The 20917-nt window shown below is 35.1% G+C and overlaps 1 protein-coding gene across 1 annotated transcript in view; it reads right to left on the bottom strand.

The window, feature by feature from the left end:
* The window catches only part of Erbb4 (erb-b2 receptor tyrosine kinase 4), a 1076399-nt gene that overhangs the window by 543637 nt on the left and 511845 nt on the right, over positions 1–20917 (bottom strand). Inside the window, 1 exon segment of the mRNA XM_050154172.1 lies at positions 1205–1391. Within this exon segment, the coding sequence (XP_050010129.1) occupies positions 1205–1391 (187 nt within the window).

Below are 20917 nucleotides of genomic sequence, written 5' to 3'. Positions count from 1 at the left end.
GCATTACTTATATGTTAGTAGCAATTTAGTCAAAAAAAAAAAAGCTATTTTTCAGTAGGACAATTATCCTGTAAAAAAATGAAGTAGTAATGTTGGTATAGAAACCAATACATTTCCAATACTAAGTATTTACTGTAATTCCATCAACTCTAAAGTAATTCTGTCCTAAAAACTGACATTATCATTATTCATTTCTGTTCCCCAAATTTCCCAGCTTTATGTTGCATATCTGGATTTTTTGAAATTAAAATTTTTATCTTTAAGCCTGTATCCTACTTCATATATTGTGTATATCAGAAAGCTATCTCAATAAGTTATCATTGCTAATCATATTTATGGAAAACTCCCTCAAAGTGTTTATTTTTTTTCAGGGTGCACAAACTTCACTGAATGCACTCAAAATAAACCTAATCATCAACACAAATCACTCTATATTTGATATAGTACATGCATATATGTTAATAATTTTAAGTAACTTAATAATGTGAGCTACTGGTAGGTTTGAATGTTCTATTTGGGGCATTTTAGATATATTTGGTAAAATTCTTGATTATTTAAAATAGTATTCCATCTGAGTTTACATGAGCTTTAACAAGCATGAACTAAAAAAGAATTGCTGCAAAGTTTATTATCTAGATTTTAATCTAGTTTGTTAGTTTCATGTTGCAAAGCTGAGAAACTCTCATGGATGGCTTCAAAGTATGCTGAGAACTAGTGATGGTGTTCAGTGAACTACTAAATGGGAGAAATTGAAACATTAGACTGTTTCCCTAAACTCAGTGATCCTCTTTTAAAAAAATCTAAAGATTAATTGAACTACATGTAATAGCTTAGGCATTGCTAAGCTCTGACAGGCATGAGCACTGCGTTTTTATCGCAGAGGTTTGATGATCTGGCTCACCATTCACCTGAGACCACCAAACAGCATTCTTACACCTGTTTCCTATCTCTGTTTGCAGTTGGCTGAGCTTTTCTTAGAGTGTGTACTTCTGTTCAGCTGAGATACAACATTCTGCTTTCTTCCATCCGGCACTTACATCTGCAAATAAAAGTGAGGATACCAAAGAGGCATCATTTCTCATGAAATGAGTGCATACCACTCACTTACGAATCCCAGACACCTTCACACTTGAATGTCAGAAACCTCGCGCATGCTCATGTGCGCAATATATCATGTTATGCATTAGTGTCAAATTTTTCTTACCGGTCAAGTTCTTCAATCCAAGTTCTTGAAGTCCAAAGTTGCCATCTTTTCTGTAGTTTAGAAATATCGCTAAGGCGTAGCGATCTTCATACAGCTTTGTTCCACGAATTATGCGTAAATTCTCCAGAGGAAGATACCGAAACTGGTTGAGGGCCACCAGGACGTAGCCTGTGACTTCTCGGATAGACTGAAAAAGCACAAACAATTGTCTGTGTTAAGAAAGAAGGAAATCAACTTGACAGGTTGTGTGTATAGTCATTTAAATAAAAATAAGTTATTTAATTCTAATTGTCAGCTCCTAATATACTAATTTCCACATGATATTCATACTCATTGGATTAATAATAGAAGATAACAAAATATTAGAATTTTATTTGAATACAAGTATTATTTATTTTTAAAAGCCGTGTATATTCTTAAAATAAAATAATGGATTTTGTTTTAGGAGACATTCCTTAAAAACCTGAGGTGTGAATTTAGTTAAAGAAATACAGGTATCATTCATTGTTAGACTACAATAATGTGATATAAAAATGCTCAGTCAATCTACAGATGAAAATTTATATTGACATGTCTACAAAAATAGAATTAGTCTACATTCCTTGTAGACACAAATTTAATGGTTATATGGCTGTTTAGTACAATATTTATCCCATTGGAACTGTAGCTATTACCGATCTTCCTGAGCTCAAAGTCCTTGGAGTATGAATATAAGAATAAAAAGAAAAGAAAGGTGGACTACCTTAGTAAGACTGACCATGGTTGGTACAATACAACTTGCAAGCATCTCTATCCCACAGAGTCAGCCTAAGAACATTATACAAGTCACTCTTGCTTTGACTGAATTGTTAACTTCAAGTTCTTTAAAGAAAAGGTACTTTAACATCACGTGGCCTAAAAGGCAACATTTTTTCATTAATTACAAAAATGTATTTTGGCTGGCATATGATGATTGTTAGTGTTCTATATACAATGAGCACTAAAGGGAAATTGGAGTCTTTTCTGTATGAACAATCTTTTCTCTAGAGTAAATCATTCTGTCATCACTGTTCCTTGAATCCCTCCAATCCCATTCAGGAGGGACTCTTCTTACCAAAAAATTCAAACTCCTTGATTACAGCAAGGGGTGTACATTACTATTAGGGAGACTGTAATTGAAACAAACTCAGGGTGAAAAGAAACGGTTCTTACCAAGAAACAATAACAATTACGCAGTGCTTATTGGATGGAGAGTGTTTCTAGCTCCTAATTGACAAAGATGTGCAATTTGCTGCAGTAGAAGTTACAAATAGTGTATAAATGGTTAGAACTTTTGCTTACCCAAAGAATATGATATATAACAAGAAACAAATGTTCACAAATAATCAAATAAGATCTCTTAAATTAGTTACTTTTCTAGAGGGCTTAATAAAAATAATTGTTTCTTGCAAAATTATTAGATAAATATTTTAAATCTAAAGGCAATACACAGTACCTTGATTTAATGCTATTATGTTTCTAGAAGTTATAATACATTTTCCCACATATTTCAGGTATCTGTAATACATATTTTTACATATTTTAAAGCTGTTTCAATGGACAAATGTTCTGAAATATTTCAAAAGGAAACTGATTCAGATCACAGGCTAAGACATATATGCCACACGCAAACAGAATCTCAGGAAACAGCTCAAAGGCAATAGGATTTCCCAATGCTTAAAAGAACTCACAACACACTCTAAACTAAAATTGATCTGTCTGGATCATAGAAATTGATATCTAAAGTTGTAAATTAAGTGTTAATCTATCTCATAGGACTATATAATCATGTCAGTTCTTTATTGTTTCTGGCTTTAAACCATTAGAAAAAAATCTGTTACATAACATTTTTTATTGTTCTGAAACTTTGTTATGAAAATAAATATGAGTTTGGACTATATGAGCTGAGGGATGTGGGCTGGCCTAACAGGGAACTTTGACCTTCAAATCTAGCCTTTGTCCTTACTAGTTGTGTAAACTTGATGAAGCTTTTAGGTCTCTGAAGTCTTCAGTCTTTTCATCTTTAGAAAATTCATAACAATACCTCTATGGCAAAGCTGTTGTAAGCATTGTAAAATAAAACAGTTTATAGAAATTGTGTTTAATAGATGCTAGCTATTACAAATATTGCCTCAGAAATTAGCCAGGCGGACAAATAGCCTCAGCACAATGAGCTGGAGGTAAAATGGTCATAATATCGTTGCATAAGAGAGCTATTATTTTAATCTCTCTGCTATGTAATCTTCAGCAAACTTATATCTTCCTCTTAAATTTGCAACTTAATTCTAAAATTCTGAAATGCCTCCCATTTTTCATATGCATGTTCCAGCTCTCAGTGCTGACCATGGCATTGAATTGACAGTCAACAAAGGCTGCTTGTTAGAGTGAACTGAAATCTAAAAGCAAGGCTTTTAAGTCTTGTAGCTTTTACTTTCCAAACAAAATGACTTTGTGAGCTTGCTGCTAATAGGAAATATTGAAAAACGAATTTGTTGTCTGTGCCAATGGACCACTGTAGCAAACAGAACTCACTGGAACAACCACTAAAAGAGAAAATTTTCACCATGGCTTCAAGGAGATTCAGGGTCAGAAACTCCTTTTGTCTTTCCAAAAGCAAAGGGTGCAGCCACCTAGAGATGCACCATCCTCCATAAGGGGTTAGCCTCTTTTCAACAAGACAGATTGTCTTGTTGCCTGCATTAGCTCTGCAACACCTTTGTTCGGGGGAGTGAATGAAACTGAAGTTCATTAAGGCCTGACTCCTTGAGAAATCAGCTAACCCATGAGAATGTCCCTCCACTCTTAGTACTTAGGGAAGGAAATGAAGGATAGATATGGATCTATCTTCTGGCTATCTATGTCATTCTTTTACCTGCAGGGTACTCCAGAAAAAAAAAAAAACTGTCTTTATTATTTTCAAACTTCAAGTCCTTTAAACAACTGTTTTTTAATTGATACAACTCCTGATTTGATTTTTCGTCCTTCTGTCCTCCTTTCTGTTTTCCTTTCTTTTTGTTTTTTTTTCCTCTCAACGTTACCTTAGAGAAAAATAAATAACAGATTCTCAAACATGCCCTTGTTTATCTTAAGTTTTATCTTGACTAAATCCATGCTTATTGGTCTACTTTCATGTAAGCATGGAGAAGCCTGCCAGTTATCATTTATTCCTGCTTAAAAGCATCTCTGGTTGTTAAACTACTTTGGGGTTATGTCCTCAGACCCAATGAGAAACCACTGCAAACACTAACGCATTCCGTGAGTGAGGACATCCATAGTGCCTAGTTTGGTGACCAGACTGGAAATGAAATGACTGTGACAGTATGAGGAGTAGGAAGCAGAAAACCCTAGAGACAGGAGAGAGGATGTTGAGGGGTCTGAAGCTCCCACCCGTGGTGGTGGATGCAGAAATAATGCTTCCTCTGATGCTGGCATGTGCGGGAGCAAACCTTTGCTTCTGTATCACGAAGATTTTCTGTTAACTTCCTTAAGGCAATTGCTTTCTGTCCCTGCCGCCTATCATATCTGGGAATATCTAAAGCAGACACATTCTTAACTGTGACATAATATGAAGAAGTTTACAAGAAAAAATTAATAAGCCTATAATGTGCATTGCATATTCCTTTCGTTCGTACAGATAATTATTTCGCTTTGGGATTCTGCTTTCAGTTTCCCACTGTTTGAAACTTAAAAAAACTCTGAGGAGCAGGGACTCAATATCTGATCTAATTAGATTTGAGCAAAAGAGCATGTGGAATGTCATGTACCCAATGACAGTAGAGTTAAATTCTGGCTCACTGGACTCAACTTGAAGCAATACTGAAGGTTTAGAAAATCTGATCCCATTCATCCAGCAAAACTGCACTCAGCTACTATGAGCCAGTTTCATTTGCTAAGCCTGACCTGATACACGGAACCTGTGGGCCACACAGTCAACATGGACTACTTAGCCATCACTCAACATGAACATGCCTTATATTGGCAATGAACACATTTAACCCATTGTAAACAGGAGTGTTTCTCTCTATCTCCAGAAATAACCATCTTTCCTGTGTCTTTTATACTGTCCTGATCAGTGTGCAGAGAACTTATTAGGTCTGTTTCCAGTAGGTTCTTTGTTCCCAGACCTTATATAGACTATATCACCTATCCTTTTAGGTTTGTTCAATTATATTTGGCTCTAAAATACCTCTTCACTGCCAATACCTACTAAAATAAAAAACAAAAAACAAAACAAAACAAAAAACCAACCTGTAAAGAAATGGTGGAAAACCAAACTGAAACTAAAAAAAATTATACATGTAATTTATATTAAGTCTCTGCCAATCTTAGAAATTGAGCTCAGTGAATTACAGTATAGCAACTAATCAAATATGCCCATAAGACAACTGTCCGCCAATAAGGGAAATGTGGAATAATAGTAAATCAAGTTCTTCCTTTACACCATTTCCATTACCTGCCTGAAAACACCACCTTCTGCTTTTTCTGGGTGTTCTCTGAGCTTGCCTTCCTTCTGCAGAGCCGCTCATGAATTACAAATTATTCTTTGCTCAAAATCTCAGCTCTCTTTCATTTGCCTAGAGATACCCCTAATGGATTACACAAATTGAAATGTGAGCTATAGATCCCTTTATTTGGCAACATAAGCACCCTGATTTTGTAGTATTCGTAGAAAGATTTATGGCCTTACAAATATTATAACCTATAATTAAATATTTATATATAAATTTACTTTCTTTACTATACTACAGGTGAGCTTGTATTTTACAATCTCAATTTAAAATTTTTATTTTAACTTTTTTGAAATTAAGTATTTATTAAATTAATATTTTCATGTCAGATATATACATTAGAGTAGCAGGCTTTCTTGACCACCAGTCCCCAAATCATAACATGGAGACGTATTATTACTTATGAATGCTTGGCTTTAGTTTAGGCTTATTCCACTAGAACTTATAATTAATTTGTTTCTCTTCATATACATTTGCCTCAGGGCTTTTCTTTTCTTTCATTTTCTATGTTCTTCTTCCCTACTTTCTCCATGTCTGTCAAGCAGGTTGCTGGTTGACTGGCTGGCCCAGGGTATGTCCTATTTTTCCGTTTTTCTCTCTGCCCACCAGCCCTGCCTATCTCTCTACTGCCTAATTTTTGACCATTCAGCTTTTTATTAGCCCAATCAGATGCATTAGGAAGGCAAGGTAAAACAAATGCAACACATCTTTACACAGTTAAACAAATGCAGCATAAACAAATATAACACTCCTTTGCCTAGTAAACAGATATTCTACACCACAATAGGCTCAAGTAAATCAAGGAATCAAATATAATGTGGTTAAAACATTGTATATATACAAAAGGAGTAACAATAATTGGAAATAAACTTTTTATTTAATAAAATTATAGAACTTGTGATAAAAATTGGTTTAGACATTCATATGACTTAGAGCAAAAGGAAAATGTACAATTGAAGTTCTGTTATTATCTCTTATTTTTATAGATTCTGAATGATATTTTTATTTCCACAGAAATAAGCTAGTTAGAATAATGCAGTTTAAAGACTACATATGTCCTCTGTAATCTTACAGATTTTGGTGTGACTCTTATTTTGTGAAGACGCAAGAAGATCATTACAAGCCAAAGAGAGAGATATCAGAATATAGAAAATTTTGTTGACATTTAATCACATGCTTTTAACCTTAGCTACTTATATATTATTTCATTGGGACAGTCCAAGCTGAAAATCACTGATAGCAGATAATTGAATGGTAAGTTTGGATGGATTGTACAATTCCTCTATGGTTCAGAGTCATCATTTCCCCTATTGATATATTAAGAGCTCTAAATTCTATGTTTATTATGTGAAGTGAAACACTATGGGCTTATGTATTGAAATGTTGATACTGAATGAAGCAGTGTATACTGGTCAGGCCTTTGGGAAATGATCGGATCATGAGCTTTCTTGTTTAACTTATTTATTCCATTGTTTAACTGATTTATAGGTAGGCTACAGAAAGGTGGGTAACAACCTCCAGAGATGGGCCTTGGTGAGAAGTGGTCACTGAGGCATTCCATGGAAGAGTATTTGATGCTATGCTCTTCTCTCCCACTCTTTACTTCTTGGCCATTCTGAAGTAAAGAGCTCTGTTCTATAATATTCTCTCAAGCCCAGCCTTCCCAGAGGGCTGAAAACTTGAGAACGGAGGATGAAGAACTGTAGTTATGAGTCAAAAGAAATCATTTCTTCTTTGAAGGGTTTGTAGCTAGTCACAGAGTAAGAGGAAAAGAAAGATTTATAGAATAAAGAAAGGTAAAAAGCCCAGAAACAAAATGTAATTAAAGAGAAATAGGTTAAGTTAAATTAGAAAAGCTTGCTAAGAATAAGCCCAGCTAAGGCTGTTACTTCATAGGTAAGAATAAGTGTCCATGTATTCATTTGGAACCAGGGTGTCACCCTCCCCACACACACACACAAATAAATAAACAACTACAGTTAGGTGATGATTGTTGCTTAGGAGCATAGGCTGCTCTACCAGAGATCTTGGTTCCATTCCCAAATCCACATGATGGCGCATAACCATCTGCAAACATCAATACCAGGAGATCTGACAACCACTTCTGGCCTTTGAGGGTTCTGCACTAATGTTGGGCACAGATACACTCTCAGGTAATATACATATATTTCTTTAAATATAAGCATAAACATATGCATATAGTTAAAGAAAAAAGCTTAGCTCATAGCAGAACTTTCTCCAGAATTAGTTTTATTGTTTTCTAAATACACATTACCATTGCTTCAGTGAATTGCCTTTATTGCTTATTGTATTAGTTATTATCACTGTGACAGAAGCAATTTAAGGATGGAGAGATTCAGTTCAGTTCAAGGATTAAGGAAGAACAGTCCCTCATGGTAGGGGAGACATGGTGTCCAGGGTTCCACCCATGGGGCAGAAGCTTGCAGGGTCATTTGTTATATATCTAGGATCAAGAGTAAGAGAAAATGAACATCAGACTCGGGCAGACTCTCACCTTCAAAAGATACCCACGTTCTCCAGCTGAGCTCCAACTCCTAGGGCCCTAACAGCTTACCAAAGCAGTGTGGCCAGCTGGGAAGCTAGTGTTCAAACAGACAGGCCTGTGGGAACACTCCACATGGAAACTATAACACACTGCTTGTATAAAACCCTTTTTCTTCTATTTCTAAAGCAATCTCTATGCATCTCCAATGTTTAGACAAGAAAACTGCTTGGTACCATTTCAGTGTACAATTGAGAGTGACAGTTTCATGTCTGAGGTCCTTTATAAATGTGATTTTCTCTACTCAAAATTTAAAAGAGGAAAATAGGCTTGCACGAAATGATGTCTGCCAACAGCTGCCTCTTCTACTGTACAGCATATGGGAAGCGGCCGTGGAGGATTCAGTGTCAGAGGTGACTGCTTGGGAGACTCGTCTGCTGTTGTTTTCCAATGAAAAGGGTGAGCAACTTCAGAAACAGGAGAGCCAAAGTGTGTGGCTATGACTTGACAAGATGCCAAGATACACTGTAGAATCTGTCTAAACACTGGGCTATGCAACACAAAACAAAAGGCTTAATTAGTTTACAAGGAACAAATACTGCCTTTAATCTTCGAGGAGAATAGATTCCGAAGTTGCTGATGATGCTCCTAATTTTTAATCCAAACATAGCAAGTAGGCATCAAATGAATATCTGTGAGAACAGGCAAGATACAAAATCAACATCCATTGGACCAGGGATGTGTAGACTAGAAATCAGAATAGTTCTCATTGATATTATTATACAAATAACCAGCTTCTGTGCACTTTTATTGTTCTCAATCATGGTATTACTTGCTTTAATTGTGTACTTTATACATTTAACATAGTTGATGTAATTAAAATCTACTTACCATGTCACAGTATTGTTATGGAATATTACTTTAACCCTGTAAAGATATATTGCATTTGTTTATGCTGCATTTGTTTAATTAGGTAAAAAATGTGTTGTATTTATTTATGCAACATTTGTTTAATTATGCAAAGGTGTGTTGTATTTGTTTTACCTTGCATATTGAAGGCACTTGATTGGCCTAATAAAGTAGCCATAAATAAAGGACATTGAGCCTATAATTCGGGTTCTTAGAGAAGCTAAATAAGAAGGAGAAGCCAAAGAAAAACATATAGGCATCCTCCTGAATATTAACCTTCATCAGGCGATGAAAGGAGACAGAGACAGAGACCCACATTGGAGCACCGGACTGAAATCTCAAGGTCCAAATCAGGAGCAGAAGGAGAGAGAGCACAAGCAAGGAACTCAGGACCGCGAGGGGGGCACCCACACACTGAGACAATGGGGATTGGGAACTCACCAAGGCCATCTGGCCTGGGTCTGAAAAAGCCTGGGTTAAAACCGGTCTCGCTGAACATAGCGGACAATGAGGACTACTGAGACCTCAAGAACAATGGCACTGGGTTTTTGATCCTTCTGCACGTATGGGCTTTGTGGGAGCCTAGGCAGTTTGGATGCTCACCTTACTAGACCTGAATGGAGGTGGGTGGTCCTCGGACTTCCCACAGGGCAGGGAACCCTGATTGCTCTTTGGGCTGAATAGGGAGGGGGACTTGATTGGGGAAGGGGGAGGGAAAGGGGAGGCGGCGGTGGGGAAGAGACAGAAATCTTTAATAAAGAAATAAAGAAAGAAAGAAAAAGAAAAAAAAAGCTGAACAGCCAATAGCTATGCAGTAGAGGGATAGGCGGGGCTGCTGCACAGAAAGAATAAATTGGGGGGGGGGGGCTGGATTCAAGAGAGGATAGAAGAAGGGAGAAAGAGAGGGTCTTGCCTGGAGTAGAATATAGAGAATGAATAATGATAAAAAGTCCTGATGCAAAGCTTAGATGAATAGAAACAGGTCCGTTTAAATTATTAGAGTTAGTGAGACAAGCATAAGATAAGGCCGAGCATTCATAACTAATAATAATTTGCGAACTGGTTGTGGATCCAATAGAAAGCCTGATACACAGTATTATTTCTATTTCATAAGCAAAGATTATGATAATTATTCTCTTACTTTAAAGCCATACTTTCAATGCTATCCTTATGAAAAAATTATCAGCTAAGCAAGAACATACACAGTAGTTATGTTAAGTTTCTAAAGACAAATAGAAATTTGCTGAAAACATGGGAAAGTAAACATGATGAGATTCTATTTCAATTAAGGTTATATTTTTTGTTAATTTTTAAAAAGTAACAAAAATCCAAAAAGTAAGAACAATAACAATAAGAAAAGATATTTTTCCAAACCCTTCCTAAAGGTCTTTATATATGTATTTTATTGATGCTTACAAAATAAGAGTCTTTTAAAGAGACATTCAGAGTCTAAAAAGATTTTCTGCATGAGTTCATAAAGGACATGTGACCCAATAGTCCTCACATAAATTTAGATTCTGTATTACTATCAGACCCACCAAAACAGAGGTAGGAAAGTAATTGCTTAAAGAGTTACACGACAGTGTCATAGTATTAGCCTGACCTGAGCTTCTGCAATTAAAAAAAGCATAAGCGTTTATTTTGTTTAATTCAGAGAAGTGTATGTAAATGCAATTGGCACATCATAGGTCGTTACACACTTGTCTTTGCTCTCTGTAGAATACTCTTTCACCTCTTTGTTCAGCTCCATTCTTCCATTCAGTTACTTATTTCCAAAAGGTTCTATTATGTACTTATTGTATGAGGAATACTTTTATTGGAAAGTGATTATTGAAAATTAATAAAGAAAATGACCAACAAAAGCAATAGAGAAGATGCATTCTCACAATGGTTATTTCATCATATAAATGTCATGTATGAAAGCTTAGAAGTACGAAAAAAATCATCCAGCTCAAAAGAGGTATAATATTTTCTTAATTTTGTGTCTTTGTTTCTTTAAACATAGAGCATTTATTTCATGGATTCATGTATAAATATCTACCTAATTATAATGTTATACTACATTCTGTAATGTCTGAGGTGGCATTTGCAGTTTTCTTTTGACATAATTTCTTACTGAAACGTGTGTGCACACGTGTGTGTGTGTGTGTGTATGTGTGTTTTGCTCATCAAAAAAAATTAAAGAAATAGAAACTTAGAGTGATAATTTCCCTCAGTTTTTTCCAGTACTGGAAATCTATGCTGATTTAATAATTTTATTCTCTTCTAAGATAATATGCAAGTTACTCATAGGGTACAAGAAACATTGATTCCTCCCTTTTAAAAATTACATTTTGGTCTTGTTTTGTTTCACTTTGCAAATGAATGAGCCTGTCCTTTGAGTGCATTGGAATCTACTCTTTAGGAAGATGAACAGGAACTAGAAATCACCAAGACCCTTAGTAGGTCACAGTCATTATGAAGATGTGTTGATGACAGGAAAACCAATGAAGTTATGTTGTGTGGAGGCGATGACAGAGCTTAAAGTTTCTGAATCCTGGAAGGGGACGAAAGCCATGATGGGGCATGAGCAGCACAGCGTGGGACAGAGAAAATAAGTAGGAAGCTGCCTAACAAACTCTGGTGCAGGTGGTTCCTGTAGAGAAAAGAGAGAGTGCCCAAGCCCTGAAAGCTGATTATTTCCCCAGGAAGCAGCATCCAGACTGTGGTCTTATCAAACTGAAATAAAGCTGGATTTATGGAAATTTCCTATTTGGGGATCTGAGGCAAGAAGTATACACAATAAGCCTGAACCAGGCCAGAACGATGAAGCAATCATGGATTTGGAAGGTCATGCTAACAGGGCCTAAGAGTCAATTCATTTGTCCAGAAAATTAAAAGTAAATTTGAATATAAGAAATGATAATAATTAAAACAGAATGATCCATGAAGTATATTTTAAATCTGGGTTAATATTATTTATTGTAACTAATTCTCACTATTACACATAATACATGAATGATGCAAATTTGTGAAAACTTGCATATAAAATACAATAATGCTTTTGAAGTGTTTTTTTTCTATGAGAGTTGCAACATGATGTGATGAACTAATATATTAAAGGCAATTTCTCACTCTGTTAAGGCTACCATATCAGAGTATCACAGACATTAGGCTTATGCAGAAATTTTACTTTTCTAATTTCTAGTTGTTAAGAAGTCTAAGATCAAATCTACATCAATTTTCTCTTTGTTGCTATAATGAAAGACTTAAGAAATAAAATACTTAAAGAAGAAAGTGTTTGTTTTTTTCTCATGAAAACCATGGTGGGCTGGTTTTTTAATGAACATGATTGATTATGATGGGTTAGCATCATTAAACAGAGGATTAGCAAAGACATGACAAAACCTTGGATGCTTATCAATTACTGCCCCAAACATGTAAAAATTATCTTGATGAGAAAATAACAAGAATACAATCACCAGATAATACCAAAGGTAGACTTAACTAATAAATATCAACTAAGGGTATGCATGTAATATATTTTGATGATGATAACATATCATGCAGGGTTGCCTAACATTTATATAAAGAGAAACCTAAATTATCATAATCTAGGGTATAGTTTTATTCTCTAGAATGTATTGAAATTGAAATCCATTATTTTTTTGGAATTTGTTCATGAGTTTAACATCTGCAGGTAATCATCACACACTACATATAAGGTTTTAAATCCTTATTTCATTAATATTTAGGTTTATTAATATGAGCCATTTAGAATATGGATAAACTTTTCCTTAATGATGTTCATTATCTAAAACAAGATAATGTCTAAGAAAACATCTAACCAATTTTATTAAAATTATCTCACAGATTCATGATTATATTGAAACTATATTGACTATGTTTTTAAAATTATAGAATTATAAGAAATAGGGTTTGATTTATATATTATTAAATTCTCAAACTATTTTTAAGAGCCATTTTCTCCTTCAAACTGAAGAGATTTTCATCTTTATCGTTATGTTATATACTTGTGACTCCTAACTCCTGTGGACATCATTGGTCGTTCAGACGCACAGCCCAAACTTCCATGATGATAATGTTAAGAGCTATCCATGAACATTTTGGGGACACAGTTCATGATAACATTTTTTAATGCATGGTAGTGAAGCAAGCAAAGCATTACTTTAAGACTTTCTTTGCCAGTTCCCATATTTTTACACAAATATAATAATAACATTATTGTTACTATTACTCAAAACTGAACAGATCACAGTTATGGTGGAGACATTTTTAATATATTTTTTTCATTTAAAAATTTTAACAGAAAATGTAGACAATCACAGATGGAGACTTTTTATGAATCAGGTTAGGATATCAACTATATACTTTGTACTTTTTCTCAGGAATCATTCACATCATTAATTTCCTTTGAGTCACTACTCTATAATTAGAATGTCATAAATATAACTTTGCTATTGGACTTCTGTACTATACTCTGTTACTATTTGGTGAGCATCCAAGTCATGAATTTAACATGGCAGATGAAGTTGAATGAAACATGCAACAATATAGCAAACAGAATAAATAAAGTAGTTTTTAATCTTTAAATTATATTCTCATTTATTCTGTATTTGACATAGATATTTATTAGAAGAGGGCATAAATAGGATAAATTATCTGTCACATTATTAGCTGTCAATGACTTAGCCACTACTACCTTTCTATTTTTCAAGCTCAAACCCAATTTCCACTGTCTCTAATAACATTGTACTCTGTTTTGTTTAATATCTTGTTTCATTTTTTAAAACTTACTTTTTAAAAACAATACTTTCTCATTTTACATACCTCTCCCAGTTCCCACTCCTTCCCCTCCTCCCACTTCTCTCACCTTCCCCCACCCCACCCCTATCCACTTCTCAGGAAGGGAAAGGCTTCCCAAATGGAGTCAACAAAGTCTGACAGATCACTTGAGGCAGGACCAAGGAATACCCTATATTTAGGTTGGCTAAAGTGTCCCTCTAAAAATCCCTGTCACACTGCTGGCTGCCCCACAGACTGCCCAAGCCACACAACTGTCATCTACATTCAGTGGACCTAGTCTGATCCTTTGCTGGTTTCCTCGCTGCCAATCTGGAGTCAGTGAGCTCCCAGTAGCTCAGATCAATTGTTTCTGTGGATATCTCCATCAGGGTCTTGACCCCTGTGCTCATATTCTCACTCCTTCCTCTCTTAGGCTGGTCTCTGGAAGCTCGATTCAGTGCTTAGCTGTAGATCTCTGCATCTACTTCCATCAGTTCCTGGATGAAGTTTCTATGATGATTTTTAAGATATTCATCAATCTGACTTCAGGGAACCTCTTCACTGTTGTTTAGGGTCTTAGGTGGGGTCATTCTCATTTCCATAGTGGCTGGTTTCTCTCTAGCCCCATAATGGCTCCCTCAATCAAGCCAATAATGGCTCCTTCAATCAAGATATTCTCTCTCTCTCTCTCTCTCTCTCTCTCTCTCTCTCTCTCTCTCTCTCTCCAATCTCAATCATTCAATTTTTTTTCATTTCTGAGTTCCCTTTTTTGCGTCTTCACACTCCCAATTCTCTCAGGAGATCTTGTCTAATTCCCTTTCCCAGGGGATCCATGTGTGTCTCTTCCCAGCAACCGCAAAGTGGCTTATAGCATTGCTACTTCTAATCACTAAGGGAGCCCATTCAAGCTTAATCTAAACCCATGTTCATAAAGTATATTTTGTGGGTTTTGAGGCTTCCTTTTGAAACTTATTACCTGAATTGTGCCACAATAAAATGTATAATACAAATGCAGAATTCATGTAGAAGACATACAGGATGCAAAGCTCTTATACCCAAACAGAGAACATGTAAAGTTCACATCTAATCAGACTGAACTTAGAAAGAAAACAGACTTTAAAGATTTATATTCTCCTTAGGAAGAAAATGACTGACAAACACAAAAACAGCTTCAAATGATGCTGTGAACCTGGGACAGACATCTAGCTTCCCACAGTACAAGTACCCAGAAGAGACCAGTGAGCATGTTAGAGATAGAACCCATTTCATTTCAGCCAATAGTTTTTGTTACAAGTTTTTTTTCAATAACCAGATCCTGATACCACCATGTATAATTTATGCTTTATCCTACATAAGAATGGTTCCACTCACTTTATAGCTAGCTATGTATAATTCTTCCACAGTAAATCGTATCTTGTCAACATAGTCTATACTTCACTGTATTTATAAAATCAAGAATGGTAGAACATCTCTGTGTATGGTTGAAGATGAACGATCTGAAATGAATGCTAAGAGGATTCTTTTCCTATTGCTCAGTGATTCCATGCTAAGGTAAGAGAGAGAAATAAACTGAAGAATAATGAATATCAGGACACAAGCTTGAAAAAAATTTCTCGGAACACTTAGGTTGTTCCAAATTGTGCCACCTAACTGTATAATGTTTGGCAAAGTGCACCTCACCCTTTTCATACTCCTCTTTCTAGAAGGAAAAAATGCATCTTCATGAAGTCTCCCAGTTTTCATGCCACACTCACATTTCCATTATGAAAGCAAATACAGCAATGTACAGTTTTTCCCCCTAAAATATTTTCATCATGTGACTCATAAATACACAGTCACAATCTTTAATATGTATACTTATGAGATCATGAACAGCAATGTCCATTTCCTACATATCTTTTTAATGTTTGGAAACTTGTGATTAAGAAATGTATATTCCATTCTTAAATAAATGATATATATTTTAGTGCATGACTTTTAGAGTGTCAGAAGAAATTATCTTAAAAAACCTCGAATGCCAGTTCAAGGAAGGAAATCTTTATTTTCTTAGGAAAAAATCTTTCTAACCACATACTGTGAGAATTGGTTAGTTTTTCAGTGATGATTGTATTATTACAATGTTTATCATAATTAGAATGCCTTATGAAATGTAAGTTCATTATTTCCCATCCCTATGTTTCTCGTACAATATTTAAACTGTTTTAAACAACCAAATTCATACAAAAATTACTTTATTAATAAATATTGATGCATTTATTATTGATATTCATGCCAGAACAAATAACATAAAATCAATATTTAGGATGCATGAATTCTAAAGTGCTACATTTTTGGTCATAATATTCTACCAAAAATGTTCTCCAACAAAGCCCTATGCATACCTAGCACAAACAATAAAAGGTGAAAAATGCAGAGACTCTGTGAATGAAGTCATTCCCAGCCCCAAACAGACAATTATACCTCTCTCTCTAAAGTTTGGGGAGCATCAGAAAAAGAGGGAGTGGAAAGAATGGAAGAACCAGAAAAGGGTGATAAAGGTTGCCAATGCTATTTCCAGGATGTGATGCATCCATCTCAAAGATGATCACATAGTCACTGTAGTTGCCTGAACTGGGCCTGTCTAAGACTGGATTCTAAAGAGGCTCATGGGGCCCTTCTGCTTCCTGTGAGGTTATTTACTTCTGATAAATTCTTGATTAGTCACAATCATTGTCTTCAGTTGTGTACTCAATGGTGAGTGAGTCCACCAGACTCCAGTGGACGCTTCCCAATTCACTGTCACATAAAAACTTAATGGATCATGAAACTAAACAAAGAGACATGAATATGGGAAAATGAATTTTAGGAAGAAAGGCAAAATTTATCGGTAGGAGGGAGACAAGAGACAGCATGGGGTAAAATTAGAAGAATGTATTTTTATTCATATAAAATGTATATACAATGTCCTTTAAACAATGAACAGATTGGTCAATAATAAAAGAAGAATTAACAAGACTTGCCTTCTTCCACACAGTGAGTTATTCTTTATTAATAATATTTTAAATTTGATATTGAAAATCTTTTCTGTACCTAATGTGGAGACCTGTGAATATGTTTTAGTGATTCATCTGATATGAGAAAATATCCTTGAGTAAATGATGAATTACAGGATTTTTGTTCACTTTTACCATTTCATTCTCATCTGCACAGAACAATCAGATGAGTCATGTTGTCTCCTTTCCTTGAAATTAAAGGTAGTTCATGGAAAGATTACTTACAAGATTAATATGTCCTTTATATCAGTCATTCCATCAGAGTGTTATAATCATACTGAATCAATTAAAACATTTAAATCTCTAATGAAGTTTAACACTCACCCAGCATTTCAGCATACCTTCTCTTGGGAATGAGCAAAGATATCAGAGGCCACATTCACTTAATTTCTCTAGGATAAATCTCTGTGTTTAATCACAGATTGCTTCCATAGAGATTCCTGATAATTTTAATTGGTTTCATTTTTTGTTCATTCATAGATTTGAAATATTTTGCATATATTTTCATAGCTAAAAACATAGCATTCATTTCATTTTTCTATTTTTTTCCTAGGGTGCTGGATGTCAGAGATGGTCTCTTCCTATCACGAAGCTTGAAATGATTCAAGATGCACAGCAGCTTTTGCAAATGAGCGAATCATCCTGCGCTCCACTGCCAAAATGTAGTTATGTATTAATCTCTATGTAGATGTCATTATAAAAATCAGATATGCAAAAATATACAGTAATTTGTTGCCAACAAGTCAATGGCAACATAGAAAGTAGTAGACTAAAAGAGAAATTAAGCCTTTATGTACATGTCTGGAATATAATTATGTATCTGTGACTTTTATGTACCAGGACAAAAAAAAAAAAACAATAATAGAGACTAAAGATATGTGTATATTAGCAACAGGTTATTATTGTACATTCCTGTAGCACAGTACTCAGGAAGCTTATGCAGGACAATTTCAAGTTCAATGCTATTACAGGATACATAGCAAGACCATATGTCAAAGTTTGTCTTCAGCATGCCTTGATATCCATTGGTATACTTAATATACTTTGGGATAGGATGCAATTGAAAAAAAAAAGATAAGTCATTTCGGGTTTGAAAAGGGATTAAGGAAAAAAGTAATCTTGTTTGTATATGCATAGTAGTCCTGAGAATATGAAAATTAGGCTTCTGATTTTCAACCAAGCCAGTTGTCAAATTTATCTTGACTTATTTATACCAACTTCAGAAAAGTGTCTTTCTTTTTCAGATATGAATATTTAGGTATTGCTTTAAAAAAGTGATTTTGAAAAGAAGGTTTAGTTGTCAATTACAAAGACAGAAGAATGTAGTCATGTATAGTGTATACCACTCCCAATATGTCTATTCATCTTCCATTCCCAGAATATAACCGCTTCTGAAAACAGGAACAAAAAATTCTATCTATATGCCTCCTAGCTTATATGATATTTTTAACGCAGTTTTAAAAAATATTTTGAAGTTCAAAATGTAATTGCTACTTAAAACGATCACACTTAGTCTCCATAGCACCCAGACACTAGCGTATTTAGTTTCCTCTCTCACTATAATTCAGAAGCACTTCATGAAGATGCCCTAGTGTGTCCTGCAGACAAATGAATGCAAGGCTATTAAATTCTGGTTCAGTGTTTTGTGCCACTTGTCCTGTTTGCCCTTTTCCTGTACCTTCCCTGGTTTTCAGACAAATAGCAAAGTCCCTTAAGAAGACCAAGCGATAAAGAAGTCCAGTAATGCAGGCTGTTAAATGCCTGTTTTTGGTTGGGAATATCTGTTTGAGATGCCAAATTGGCAAGAATGTTTTGGCACAGCACTGAGATTGTAGTGTTGACCTGTATTACTGTGTTGTTAGCCCTAAAGGCTGTATTCCTGAACAGCTGCCCTGGTGACTGTAAAGTGTGTTAACATCCAGAAATGGTGAGCATCATGGTGTCATTAACCCGCAGAGCAGAGCCACCCCCTCACTTGTGTCAGGACCATCTAAATCGTTTAATTACAAAGAAGTTTTAGCCATCTATTCCTCTTTGAGTAGTATGGTTTTTCTTCAACTCAACTTCTATCATTGGAAAAGTAATCAAATACTCTGTAATTTACTAAGAAAATTTATCAAATCTGTGTATCACCATGAGACTGTATATTTTTTGGATTATGACATGATTCAGATATTAGCCAACCATGAATTCATCATCAATTAACAACCTTCATTTATTTCCTAGTTATGTATATCCAATAATTTTGACTTATAATTTATTTCAATATATATTTTTAAATATTCCTAATTAAACAGTCTCAAAAGTAAAATAAAATTTGATGTATTAATAAATGAACAATGATCTACAAAACTTGTAGGACACTAGCTATTAAAATGTCTTGATAGAATGTTTAATAACAATATTATTTGGAAATTAGTAGATATGAAAATGTCTTAATTGTCAAAGTTAAATTCTAAAGGTGAGCTCTAATATTTAGAAATTTCTGAACAACCATTTTGAAATTCAAACACTTGGGGAGAAAGAAGGGTTCACCTTTTTGTTGTGAGGAGAGCAGCAGACTGCATTCCGGCACCTGGCCGCCCACATGGCTAGCTAATGCCCCAAAATAATCACATGGAAACTGTATTTTTTAAACACTGCCTGGCCCATTAGTTATAACCTCTTATTGGCTAGCTCTTACATATTGATCTAACCCATTTTTAATATCCGTATTGCCACTTGAGTGTGGCTTACCGGGACGAGTCTAATGGACATCCATCTCGGAGAGGAAAGTCATGGCAACTGCTTGACTCAGCTTCTTTCTCCCAGCATTCTGTTCTGTCCACTCCACCCACCTAAGGGCTGGCCTATCAAAGGCCAAGCAGTTTCTTTAATAATTAACCAATGAAAGCAACTGATAGACAAATGACCCACCTCCATCACCTTTTACTTTTGTGAAGATAGAAAGATTTAATAGAAGGTTGGGGTGAATCTCAAGGGGCAAGCCTAGCCTGCATGATGGACTCCCTTCAATCCCTAGTACTGCCAAGGAACCAAAAAGGAAACCTTTGATTAGAAGTTGTCTTGAGAAATCTTTGGCTGGCAAAATGGCTCATTGGGTAAAGTACTTGTTTCATAAGGGTGTGAAACTGAATTTGAATGCCTAGAAATCATATAAAAGTATAATGTGTGTGTGTGTGTGTGTGTGTGTGTAGCTCATATGTTGTCCATACACTAGTAGTTGGTGCCTATAACCATTGGTATCCCACAGCAATAATTTAACTCAAGAAGTTATAAAGGAGATTGGAAGACACAGAAGCTCTAGACATTATTGTAATATATTGTATTCATATATGAAACTACCAAAGAAATTATTGACCATATGATAGCACAACTAGTTGAATTCATTTTCCTTAAAGTTTAAGCACTGATAAATGAGTTCTTCTTAAATCATAACACGTAATCAAAATCATTTGCATTATCACCTGTATTTACTTTTCCAGGCCTACAAAAGACAATAGCTTCATCTCTTTTGCTTTTTGTCTTAAATACTGCATGTATAGAAGGGCTTGCTTCGCAGATGAGCACAACAGTGAGCAAAATCACAAATCTTGCTACTTAATCAACTCATTTACTCAAATGACAAATATTTAAATTGGAACAGCTTGAGAACAGATACTCCACGGTGTTTCTAGCCATAAATTATTGTTCTCCTCCTGGATTTCTGTGACAGAGATGGAGTGGATGACAGCACTCCATAACGAAGATGGAATAGTAGATTCTGCATTTCCTTAACAATTGCAAACGAACTTCTTGTTTAAATGCTTGTGTTTGTCAATAGTAATAAGATTAAGTGACGCTTCTTTTAATGTCAATGATAAATACAGGAAGGTAGATAAATCAAATTATGCTAAGGTCACGAGTGATATTCTTGAAATTAATTGTTTGAAATGATAAAATATCCCTGAGCTCTAGA

This window comes from Alexandromys fortis, unplaced genomic scaffold (genome assembly GCF_014885135.2).
Source record: "Alexandromys fortis isolate MF-2015 unplaced genomic scaffold, M_Fortis_MF-2015_v1.1 scaffold_40, whole genome shotgun sequence".
Taxonomy (NCBI): domain Eukaryota; kingdom Metazoa; phylum Chordata; class Mammalia; order Rodentia; family Cricetidae; genus Alexandromys; species Alexandromys fortis.
This window is presented reverse-complemented; position numbering and strand designations above follow the sequence as displayed.